Source organism: Lissotriton helveticus, chromosome 6 (genome assembly GCF_964261635.1).
Source record: "Lissotriton helveticus chromosome 6, aLisHel1.1, whole genome shotgun sequence".
NCBI lineage: Eukaryota > Metazoa > Chordata > Amphibia > Caudata > Salamandridae > Lissotriton > Lissotriton helveticus.
In genome coordinates this window covers 3,249,562-3,261,651 of record NC_136067.1, presented here as the reverse complement: position 1 = coordinate 3,261,651, position 12,090 = coordinate 3,249,562, and the positions used below count along the sequence as shown (strand labels likewise).

The following is a 12,090-nucleotide window of genomic DNA, read 5'->3' as shown; positions in this document are numbered from 1 at the left end:
TATGGAGCAGTCAAAATAATTACCAAGGTCTAAACGGCAATAATTTAACAAGAAAGATCCTAGATGAAAGCAACATGATCGGACATCAAGGATGTGCTTCTCCAGCAGTCACTGCTGCTTGAAAAAGATTCTGTGAGCTACAGGATTCCTGCTCGGTATTACCGACACCTGCTAAATATACAGGTAATTATTTACTGAATTACGAAACATCTGGGTTAAATCCATCCTCGTTTTTCTGCTCACTTGATCCTCTCCCCACCCCCTAATGCAAACAGTATTGACCCTGTTCCTGATGAGAACATGCGCCCGGCCCATCAGAGCCATAAAGTGCGTGTAAATGATCTCAGAGGCCGGGGCCGAGCCGTGCCGGGGCATAAAGCAGCGGGTTACTGAGTGCTAGACATGGACGAGAGACTACCGCTCCGGGGACAGGGTGTTGCATAAGAGAAGAAGGGCCCATTCCCATTAGGGGGTAGGGGCGCTCGACCAGGAAAGGGAGACCTGTGGGGTAGGGGCTGCTGCATTAGAGAGAGGGGCCCGTTCATGGGGAGAACCACCTTGAGAGGGAGAGCTGCACAAGTGAAGGGAGGCCTGCACAAAAGGGAAAAAGAGACTGCCGCGTGCAGATGAGGGACAGCTGCATTCAGAGACTGACACACGTTTACTGGCGAGATGGACTACATCAGCATGGACCAAGGGCACAGGGAGAGTTGGCACATTCTCCAGGGGCAGGGCTAACTGCGCTGGAGAGAGGGAGGCCTGGAGTGAGATTTCTGCACTAGGGCTCAGGGGATGCAGAGGGGAAGCAGGATGAGGGCGAGGCACCTGGGAGTGGGGCTGGTGCACCCGGAAGAGGGGCGCAGGACACATGCGTCAGGCAGCGAGGCTCCTTCGCCAGGGCGAGAGGTGTACCACCGTGGGGAGCAGGGTGGGGGTGTTCAGTTGCACAAGGGAGATAGACACTGGCACCTGCAGCAGGGAAAGGGGCTCCTGCAAGGGGGGGCTGTGAAGGGCAGCTGCACGAGGAGACAGAAATGGGGCACCCGCAGAAGGAGTGAAGGGCAGCTGCCCCGGGTGAGGGGCACCTTCAGCGGGGTAGGAACACGTGCAGCACGGAGCAGGGCTTCGGATGAGGGAAAGTGACTGACTGGTCGATAAGAGAGCGGGCGCAGCAGGAAGACACCCGCTGGACCAGGGAGACCAGGGCGGCGACACCGCGGCGGAACCAGGGCTGCTGCCTTCAGGACAGGGTGGCTTGCTTTAGCATGAGGGTGGGCACACGTTGCTGCACTGAGTTCATTGGGCATGCAGTTGGCAGCGCTAGGTTGGGTATGGCAGCACCAATGTGGCCCTGCTGACTGGACCAGGGCGAGGACTGACAACGCAATTTCTCTTTTCAACCTGCGCCTCACAACAACCAAGTGCGTCCTTGTAAAAGAAAGCAGTAGAGACCGGGGCCTTTCTTTTAGAGGGGCACTCCTCTTAAAAAAAAAAAAAAGTTTTCTCAGTCCCGTTTACAATTATGCTGTTTGTTATGAGGTGATGCACAACAGATACTTGAAACTCCACGGGTCTGCAACAGGGCCTCTCCTCTTGATACTCTTCTGCAGGAGTAAATGCACAAGCCAGTTTTCATTGTAGTGCAAAATGATAAGTGAAATAGTTGCAATACAAATCGCATTTGCGAGAGATTAAGCTATTGCCATTGTAAATGACAATGCCATTTATTTATCTGTTTTCAAAACTAACACATAAATAAAATGTTTGTCATTCATAATGCCAATAGCTCAAACTTTTCCAAAGGCGAAACCGTTGCATTGTAAATGCTTGTTTTTGTATAATCTTACCGCAACTGGATTTACACTAATTTTCCACTATTAATATTTTTGGGAAATATTAGCCTGTATCAAAAGCGTTTTATTAAATGTCTCTTCAATTAAATGGTCCTTAAGATTTCACAGTAGTTTAGCAAAGTGTTTTTTCTAGTTGCTTTTTTTGTGTACATTTTACTTTCAAAGTAAAGAATCCTCAATCTTTCATTCAAGCTTCTACAAGTATTTGCATCAAATCAGAACGTATTCTCGGAGCATTATAGGTCGCCTCATGATGCTAAACCTCAAACGGTTTTATGCTGGAACTAATGACGGCAGCGCTCGTCGAGCTCACAGCATTCCCTTATAGCACTCACCCTAATAGTAAAACGTAGCATTAATGAGTAGTAGGTGAAGGTAAAATCCCTTTGGGTGACTTATAATATTCTTAACCAACACTCTATCCGGCTCTCACTCACAAGCTGAAAATTACCATCACCCACTTTGTTTGTTCACCATTCAAACGATTGGACCATATAAAACATAGAATAATACAAATCACATCAATTAAAAATAAATGCATACATTTATTAATCTTTAAAAAGGATTTTAAGTTGCAGTAAAAAACGCAATCCCTTTACAATAAATCACAATAGTATCAAAATCACAAAAAATAAATCAAACAGCACATCATAAAACAGAGAGAGTATATCACAAAATCACAAAATGTGAGGCAAGGTGTTCACCTTGCCTCACATTTTGTGATATGACGGATGTGTATGCCTTGAAGACACAGTTTACCTGTCTAATTTGCCTATACTCTCTCTGTTTTATGGCGTGCTATTTGATTTATTTTTTGTTATTTTGATACTATTGTGATTTATTGTATAGGAATTGTGTTTTTTACTGCAACTTAAAATCATTTTTTGCATTGGTGTAGTTATTTTACTTCGTTCTGCTGAATTCAAGCCAGTCGACCATGATGTTCATATTAATAGAACAAAAAATGAATGTGTCCTCATGTAACCAACTGGTGCTCATGTAAATTGTTCTGATACCTGATCCGGGTCTAGTTTGCGTTGAATATAAAACTTCGTAGAAAAAAAATCGACTAGTCTTAGGTGTCCGTTTTGGCGCCGAGCTTGCGTAGTTGCCTTATTTTTTTTATGAAATAACTTGAGCGATCCTTCTAGGTTCATTTATTTTTCAGGCTTCCTCTTGCATTAGTGATTTCCTCAAAGACCCTCCATTTTCTTTACTGTAGAATATTTACACATCCTCTTTGCCTCCCCTGCTGCAAAACTGTTACCTTAATACGCATATGTACGCTGACGATACTTCTATTGTATTTACAGCATCACGTGGAGCTTCACATTTCTGATTTCCCCCCCCACCCTCCCCTCCTCTGGAGGATGGTGGAAAGCTGTGTGAATCTTAATACATCTAAAATGAAAATGTAGTTGGTCTTCAACAGTATGTTTTTGCGGGGTATGCAAACATTGACCGCAGTCCTTGCGATTAACTCTCAAACCGGTAAATGCAGAGATAAAGTTATGGATCTACTTGATGGCAAGCGGGCGCTCTCCATCAGGCTACTGCGGGTTCAAACTCTAGACGCTGTCGCGCAGGGATAATGAGTTGCTTTTTCTATTTGTGTCCTTTTCTCAGAGGAGTATTGTTAAAGCTCCAATTCAGTTCTGTATCGACTAGGGCGGTGCAGGGCATTTAGGACAGTCAAAGAATCCAAAATTCTGCCGCTTTAACCCCTTCCGGGCTGATGACGAGCTCAGCTCGTCATGAGCGTAACCTGCCGTACGCTCATGACGAGCTGAGCTCGTCATGTAACGCGGTAATTTTCAAATTGCCGCGTGCAGCGGGAAAATGCACCGCATCAATGCGGTGAAGTTCATTAAATCTGAAGTATTCCGCCATGTCAGTGAAAGGGGACGGCCGTTGCAATGGCTCCCAGTTCATCAGAGGGTCATTTTCAAAACCTCAGGCATCATGGACAGAAACGTCCACAGACGTGGGCCGCAGGTCTTCGCTTCAGACGATCATCAAACACTGTTCCAGACCCAGCTCTCTGCTGCTGTAGAATGCACTGAAGCTTAAGAGGTGGAGACCCAGAACGTGTGGAGTTTGAGTTGGTCTGACCTGGAAAAGTCTCCCCTGGAATTACGATAAGACTCTGGGGAACGAACCTAAGACTTTAGTATTGCTTCACTAGCAGAACTGCTGCTTGTTTTTTTCCTAGCTTTACTTCTCTGGTACAAAGAGAGTGCTCATGAGTGAACTTAATCAATCAATCATAGCATTTGTAAAGCGCACTACATACCCGTGAGGGTCTCAAGGCGCGCTGGGGGGGAGGTAGGGGGGGGTGCTACTGTTCGAAGAGCCAGGTCTTGAGGAGTCTCCTGAAGGTTAGGAGGTCTTTGGTCTGTCGTAGGCTCAGTGGGAGGGTGTTCCACGTCTTGGCGGCGAGGTGGGAGAATGATCTGCCACTGGCAGTCACTTCGGATGCGGGGGACGGTGGCGAGGGCGCGGTCTGCAGAGCGGAGCTGGTGGGCGGGGGTGTAGAAGCTGAGTCGTCTGTTGAGGTACGTTGGTCCGGTGTTGTCTAGGGCCTTGTGTGCGTGGATGAGGAGTTTGAAAGTTATCCTCTTGTTGACGGGGAGCCGGTGCAGGTCTTTCAAGCGGGGTGTGATGTGGCTGCGGCAGGGGATGTCGAGGATCAGGCGTGCGGAGGCGTTCTGGATGCGTTGGAGTCAATTCATATTAACCTCTTCGATGCTCATGACGAGCTCAGCTCGTCATGAGCCGTGGAACGCTCAGGTGCGGGTAGAATTCCCCTCCTGTGCTGAGCGTTCCACGGGAGGCAATGCACCTGTGACAAGCTCAGCTCGTCATGAGCATGCGGGCGCTGTGCTGGGTTGAGGGGGGCACGCAGCGAAGGGGTTAAATAGATAGTAAGTAATAGATAGTAAGTGGGGCACAAGATCCAACATGGTTACACCTGGTCTGGGGTTTCTGATTGTCCCGTTCAAAAGGCATGCGGCCAGACAGGTGGGGCTGGGCTGTCCCTTTCGGGTCCGGATAGAGGCTGATTTACTGTCTCTAATAGCACAGATGTAATAAAAAATTAATTCAAGTATTCCATCCGTTACGCGTATTTTCTGTGTGCAGTGTGAACGCCTCTGTTTGGTGAGATCTGTGCTGTAAATAGTTATCTCAAAGAGGAGGTGTCGATGTATTCTCTATTTACAGCAGCAGTAGTATTTCACGCGGAGGAGATGTGCTCTAGCAGCTAGAACCGCTGCACTTGGAACCTGGGGGCCCAGATTTAATTCCGGTCACGGCGCGTCACTCAACACTGTGTGATTCTGGTCAAATCAGTTACTCTCCCTATACGTAAACTTGTGAAATGTATCTGTGTAATCACACTTTTTGTAGGTCATCTTCCAACCCCCCTCCCATTGTACCGTGTTCTGTTGCTACATTGCTCGGATTGCGCTATATGAATAACAGTATATATACATCGATACATATTTCACTAGGAAACGCTACACACTAGGAAACCACAATACAACAGGACAGTTTCTTGCCACGTTACGTTCGTGTTCCTTTTGGAAGAAGACTGGTTGGTCTCCCACGGCTCGCAGACAGAGGTGCTGAATTGTTTATAGTTTCATCATTCCTCTACGTTATATTTCTTGCTGATGCTTGTGGGCGAGTCATGTGACATCCTGGCTCGCTGGTCTGCAGTGACTGTCTAGTGTCCTGGTTTGATAGTACAATATTGGCCTGCTGAGAGTGCATGTTAGTGGATAGTAACAGAAGGGACCAGTGCTCGTTTACAGTGTACCACACTTCTACTTCAGAGGCATACTCTGGCTAGTTCTAACCTCTAGTGAAAGATTGTTATCCAGGTCAAGCCAAAGGCAGCGGTTTACTGGCTGCGCAAGAAGAGCTGTTAACCATGTATAGTTTTATCAAACTCATTTTAAAGGGTTTACATCAGCCTTCCTGACAGGCATGTGATCCATATCAACAAACCCCAGTTCTCTCTGCTATGAATAATGTTGTTTTGTAAAAGCCGAATAATCCATGCCTTCATTTTTTCTTTCTTCCCCCACAGACCAAGGACAGTGTGTCAAATCTACGCTGACGGACCCTGAGCGATGCATAAAACTAGAACCACATGAAGCCGGATCGTGGAATGCAAAAGAGGCTGTGCTCCAGAGTTCAGAGCAGAGAGACGGCTCCATAACAGAGAACGATCCCAGTGGAGAAGAGATCAAATCAGTACAAGATATGGTGTTTAATTGTAGTGAATGTGGAAGAAGCTTTAGTACCGGCTCCAAGCTCGCTGATCATAGGAGAATCCATACGGAGGAGAATTTGCACGTGTGTACAGTGTGTGGAAAGAACTTTCGAGTGCATTCGCACCTGGTAGAACACCAGCTGATACACACTGTGGAAAAACCCTTCATGTGTCGCGAGTGTGGGGACAGTTTCCGCGAGTCCTCTCAGCTGGTTATTCACCAGAGAATTCACACTGGAGAGAATGTCTACACCTGCAATGACTGTGGGAAGCATTTTCGGCAGTCTGGAGACCTGAACATTCACCGGCGCATACATACCGGTGAGAAGCCATACAAATGTGGTGAATGTGGCATGAGCTTTAGAGGGTCATCAAATCTGATTACCCACCAACGCATTCACTCAGGAGTGAAGCCATATACTTGTGGTGAATGTGGTTCCAGTTTCAGGCACTCGTCCGCTTTGACTGCGCACCAGCAAATCCATACCAGAGAGAAACCCTATACGTGCATTGAATGTGGGAAGGATTTCAGTCGATCGGCCGACCTGGTCACTCATCAGCGGATTCACACAGGTGAAAAACCGTACAAATGTAAAGAATGTGGGAAAAGCTTTCGTCAATCCGGTGGGTTAAATATACACTACCGAATACACACAGGTGAAAAACCATACAAGTGCATTGTTTGTGGGATGGGTTTTAGAGGTTCTTCAAACCTGATAACCCACCAGCGGACACACATGGGCGTCAAACCGTACACATGTAGTGACTGTGGTGCAGGGTTCAGGCACTCCGCGGGTCTGATCTCGCATCACAGGATGCATTCAAACTTCTGTTCCGCAGACCTCCTCACACAAAGGCTCAAACCCAGCGATGGCGGTCCGATGATTATAGAGATGGAAGCCCCGGTGGAGTGAAGGACAGTGTTTCAGTGGAGACGGTCAACTGCTAACTTTTGACAGGTAGCTTTGAGTTCGGAGAACTGATGCTTTTTATGTTACAAATGTCTGCACAGTGGAATCGAATGCCAATCTAAATATATACGTAGAAAGGGAAATATAGATATACCAAGTTAGTTAGACAACTAACGTCTGTTTTTTTTCTCTCCAATTTGAATAATTATTGTGGATGTTGAATTTCTAGTTTGGTGATTTTGCTTTTTGTCTCTTTACCGACCCTCAAGAAGGAGCTTTGTTAGTTGCAAATGCTGGAGACACAGATGAAAATATCCCTTTATGAAGAATGTTTACTTTACATACGTTAGTTACCAAATATAAGAATGACAATGTCATTCATAGCCATTGCCCTATAGTCTGGATTGTGCCATTGGTTGCAATAGTACGAGCGTTTGGGTATGTTCAAACACACCAAGGGGTCAACAACAATATAGAAAGTGTAAACAAACATTTTAAGCACATCCCAAAGTTCCAGATGAAACGTTTACCCGTAACCTATAAAGGAGTCTCGAGGTATCTGAAGCAGCAGAGCACATGGAGAAGATTCACTGATGCGAACAGCCGGGGCATTTTATTAGGAGATCACTTCTATCTTGTAGAAAAATATTCCACTGAGCCAGCATCAGAACGGCGATTCCCCCCCAAATCTTTGTTGGGTGGAAAACATTATTCAATAGACTTACAAAGAAGTGAGAAAAGGGAGTTGAGGTGAGTAAAAAAGATCCTTAAGAAGCATCTTGGTGGGGTTAAGTTTGTCTTCCAAAGAAGGGAAATTCAAACCCTTGGTCTGCATCTTACAAAACAGTCCTTTTTTTACCAATGAGATACTCGTCTCCTTTAAGGAGCAGAATATTTCCAGGAGCAGTCTCCTCTTGCTGTTCCCAACTCAAGAAGTGCAGGATAAACCAGGACAAACTAGTTCTGGCTGAACCCACCGGTCCTTTCTCGTCCAATTTCCAACACTATGACCCGCGGCTTAAAAGTTTGGAAAAGTATTCATCTTCATAAAAATCGAGACGACAATCATGCCTGAATAGTGGGCAAGTGTCCCCTGTTTTAGAAAGGTCTTGCTGTGTTCTTCAGTGAAACCAAAGGCACTCACATTTTTGAAGAGACTGATCACGTTTACCTCCAAATAGCTTAAGCTGAATTCCAGAACTCCAAGTGCACATCTCAAACGCTGACTTTGTGATTCTAAAGGAAAGAAGTCCTAACAAAATTGCTGTCCAGCTTACACTGCTTGAGTATTTATCAGCATTGATCAAATTAACGATAAATGTTCATGAGATTGTGCAGAACTTTCCCATTGTGTATCTGGACATAGCACTTAGCAAGACCGTGCTGCCTATTTCAGTGTCTCCAGTGTATTTCAAGGGGTTTAAGCAACACTTTGATTTGCTCATCATTGGAAACAAGCCTACTTTCATCTCCCACGGACGAAGAGCCAACTGCCTGTGTATAGTCCAGCCGTACTAGTAAGGCATTTAAAATGTAAATATCAGCCAGGTCTAATCCTGTCTCTTCTTAAAAGAGGAGAATTTGTAACAGATCAGAACATTTCCTGCTATGAATCACAGCGGTAACGAATAGTTTCTTACCTGTCGGTGTCGTTTTGCAGCTTGAAGATGTTTCTGGATTCACTATGCTGTGCATTATTCCGCGGTCTAGTGGTTGGGTCCGGAATCGTAGTCCTTTTTTTTTTTTTCTGTAGCCCAGGTGGGTGTCGACGTCCCACCTTTTGGTGTACTTCCTGTGACGTCGGCACGCTTTCTGCGGAAGCTCCCGTCTTTAGGTGCCATCTTCGGAATCTTTTTTTCCTGTTTTGTGTTCTGTTTGCGAATCCTTTGGCAATGTTCTGTATTTCCTTTTCAAGTAAGTGATTTATCCGCTTTGTCCTTCAAGGTGTCTGTTAGTATATTGTCCTTGTATTACCACCTGCTTCTCCATCCTCCTCTTTCTGGCGGGGGTGGGTGGGTTCGCTGGTGAATCCAGAAACATCTTCAAGCTGCAAAACTACACCAACAGGTAAGAAACTGTTCGTTTTGCAGCGTGAATCTTTCTGAATTCACTATGCTGTGCATAGACTTTGTAGCGGTTTGTTATGTCTGTGGCGGCTGGGTGGAAGATGAGCATTGGTGGTTGAATATTTGTTGAAGCACCTTCTGTCCGACTTGTGCTTCCTTGTTCATTTGTATATCCACACAGTAGTGCTTAGTGAACGTGTGCACTGAAGCCCATGTTGCCGCCAGGCATATGTCTTGAATGGGTGTGTTAGCCAGGAAGGCTAGCGTTGCTCCTTTTTTCCCAGTAAAGTGGGCCCGTGCCCCTTCTGCTAGTTCTTGGGCTGCTTGTTTGTGGCAGAATTGTATAGTTTGTGCGATCCATCATGCGATGGTTCCCTTTGTTACTGATTTACCCAGGAAACTGCTTGCGAAGGACACAAAGAACTGTTTTGTATTCCTTTGTTCTTTCGAGGTAGTATATGACTGCCCTTCTAGCGTCCAGAGTGTGCAGTGCCCTCTCTGCGCTTGTGGTCTGTTTCTGAAAGAAGCTTGGTATTTGTATTGTCTGGTTGATGTGGAACCTTGACACCACCTTTGGCATAAAGTGTGGGTCCGTTCTCATCACCACCCTATCATTGTGTATTTGGATGTAGGGTTCTTGTAGCGTTAGCGCCTGTAGTTTGCTCACCCTGCGCAGTGAGGTGATTGCCACCAAGAAGGCTGTTTTCATTGTTAGCATTTGTAGGGAGGCCTTATGAATGGGTACAAAGGGCACTTTCATGAGCTCTGTTAGGACTAAATTGAGGTTCCGTGCCGGTGGTGGCATCCTCTCTGGTGGTGCGATCCTCCTCGCCCCTTCCAGGAATCTTTTTACTATCTGTGAAGTAAAGAAGCTCTTCCCTGTTTCTCCTCTTGTGTAGGCTACTACCGCAGCTAGGTGTACACTAAGCGAGAATTAACTTAGTTTTGCCTGCAGTAGGTGCGTGAGATATCTTAGCACCGTTGATTCCCTTGTCATCTTCTTGTGTAGCTTTTTCTTGCTGCACCATTGTGTAAACCTCTTCCATTTTGCCACGTAGCACCATCGTGTGCTAGGCCTCCACGCCTCTCGTAGTACCCGCAGGTTGCTCTCGGGTAACTTCAGGTGTGCAAACTCTGTCTTCAGGAGCCATGCTGCTAGGCTGAGGCTCTCTGGCTCTGGGTGTAGTCCTTCTCCGTTTTGCATGGAGAGTAAGCCTTTCCTTTTCCCGAACTTGTGGGGTGCACCCTGTGCCATGTCCATTATCTGTGAGTACCAGGCCTGCCTGGCCCACTGAGGTGCCACCAGGATCAGGGTCATGTTGCTGGTTCTGCATTTGTTGAGTACTCTGTGTATCAGTGGTATCGGGGGTAAAAGCGTGAGCAAATGTTTTCAACCAGCTTATCCATGGGGCATTCCCTAGGGATCCTTGCCCTGGTTGCCTGGATGCGAAGTTTCGGCATTTTGCATTCTGGCGTGTTGCAAATAGGTCTATTGTCGGTGTTCCCCACCTTCTGAATAGCCGTTGCGTTTCCTGTGTATTGAGCTCCGACTCGTGGGATGCCGATGTCTGTCTGCTGAGCCAGTCCGCTTCCACATTGTCCTTCCCTGGTAGGTGTATGGCTAGCAGGTCTATTTTTAGTGGGATGGCCCATCTCCATATCTCCTGTGCTAGGTTCGATAGCGGGGCTGATTGTGTTCCTCCCTGTTTGTTGATGTAGAACATCGTTGTTGTGTTGTCTCTGGATCAAAAATCTCTGGTTGTACAGTTTTTTGTCTGGAAGGCCTTCAGGGTGAGGAACACTGTTTTTAGTTCCAGGTAGTTGATGTGTTGTGATGTGATGTGATGTATGTGATGTGATGTGGAGGAGTGTGGCTCACTGCTTAGAGCGGCAGTCTCTGGTACAGAGGTCTGGCCGGGACCAGGGTTCAAATCCCGCCTCGGCTGATCTTGGCGGTTCTTGAGCTCATAATTCCCCGGACCTGATTTCTCGCCTCGGTGCCTACTCTGAGCATGAGTCCCACGCTGCAACTCTGGGCAATAGCTTGCTTAGCCTCCACAACGGCCCCCTACAGCACTGGGGATGCCTGGTTGCACCTCGGGGATGCCCAGGAGTGGACATTCCACGGGGAAAAGCCAGGACGGGTTCCCTAGCGGTATGAGTACAGCGCCAGGACACACTGCTTGCCGGGGTATCAGTGCGCTTTACAAATACGGCTACATTTACATTTATGTGTTTCACCGCATCCGCTGGAGTCCACAGACCCCTCACCCTGAGCTTGCTCATGTGAGCCCCCCATCCCTTCTGGGATGCGTTTGTGGTGATGGTCACCGTTGGGGTCGGTGGTGTTAAAGGCTTCCCTTCTGTTATGTTCTCCTTACTCCACCACGACATCTCCTCCTGCACTGCATGCGTTACAACCACTAGATCTTCCCAACTTCCTGTAGCTTGTGACCATTTTTCTTGCAGCCATTCTTGGAATGGTCTCATGTGGAGCCGTACATTTGGGACCAGATGTACGCAGGAGGCCATCATGCCCACGATCTTGCTCGCTGTCCTCACTGTCAGAGCTTGCCCCTTCTGGTAGAGGCGAGTCTCCATCAGCTGGGCCAGTGTTCTTTTGTCGCTGGGGAACACCCTGCTCTGTACCGCGTCGATCTGTGCACCCAGGAAGATCTTCACTTGCTCTGGTTCCATTGAGGATTCCCCCCAGTGAATGGAGAATCCCAGGTCCACCAGTGTGCTTGTCACGTGCTGTGCGTGTTCTTTACATGTCCTGTGTGAACTTGCCTTTATTAGCCAGTCGTCCAGGTAAGGGTATACATGTATCCCTTCCCATCTTAGGAGCGCTGCCACTGCTGCGAGGCAGTTTGTGAAGACCCTTGGTGCGGATTTTAGTCCGAATGCTAGGGCTGTGAACTGGTAGTGATCTTGGTTGATGGTAAATCTCAATAGGTGCTTGTGCTGCCTGTTCATTGGGA

General features: G+C 47.1%; 1 protein-coding gene across 1 annotated transcript in view; it reads left to right on the top strand.

Annotated features, from left to right (window-relative positions):
• LOC144761524 (uncharacterized) overlaps nt 1–12,090 on the top strand; it is a 745,631-nt gene that overhangs the window by 40,810 nt on the left and 692,731 nt on the right. The window contains 1 exon segment of the mRNA XM_078646848.1: nt 5,947–7,037. Coding sequence (XP_078502974.1) covers nt 5,947–7,037 — 1,091 coding nt within the window.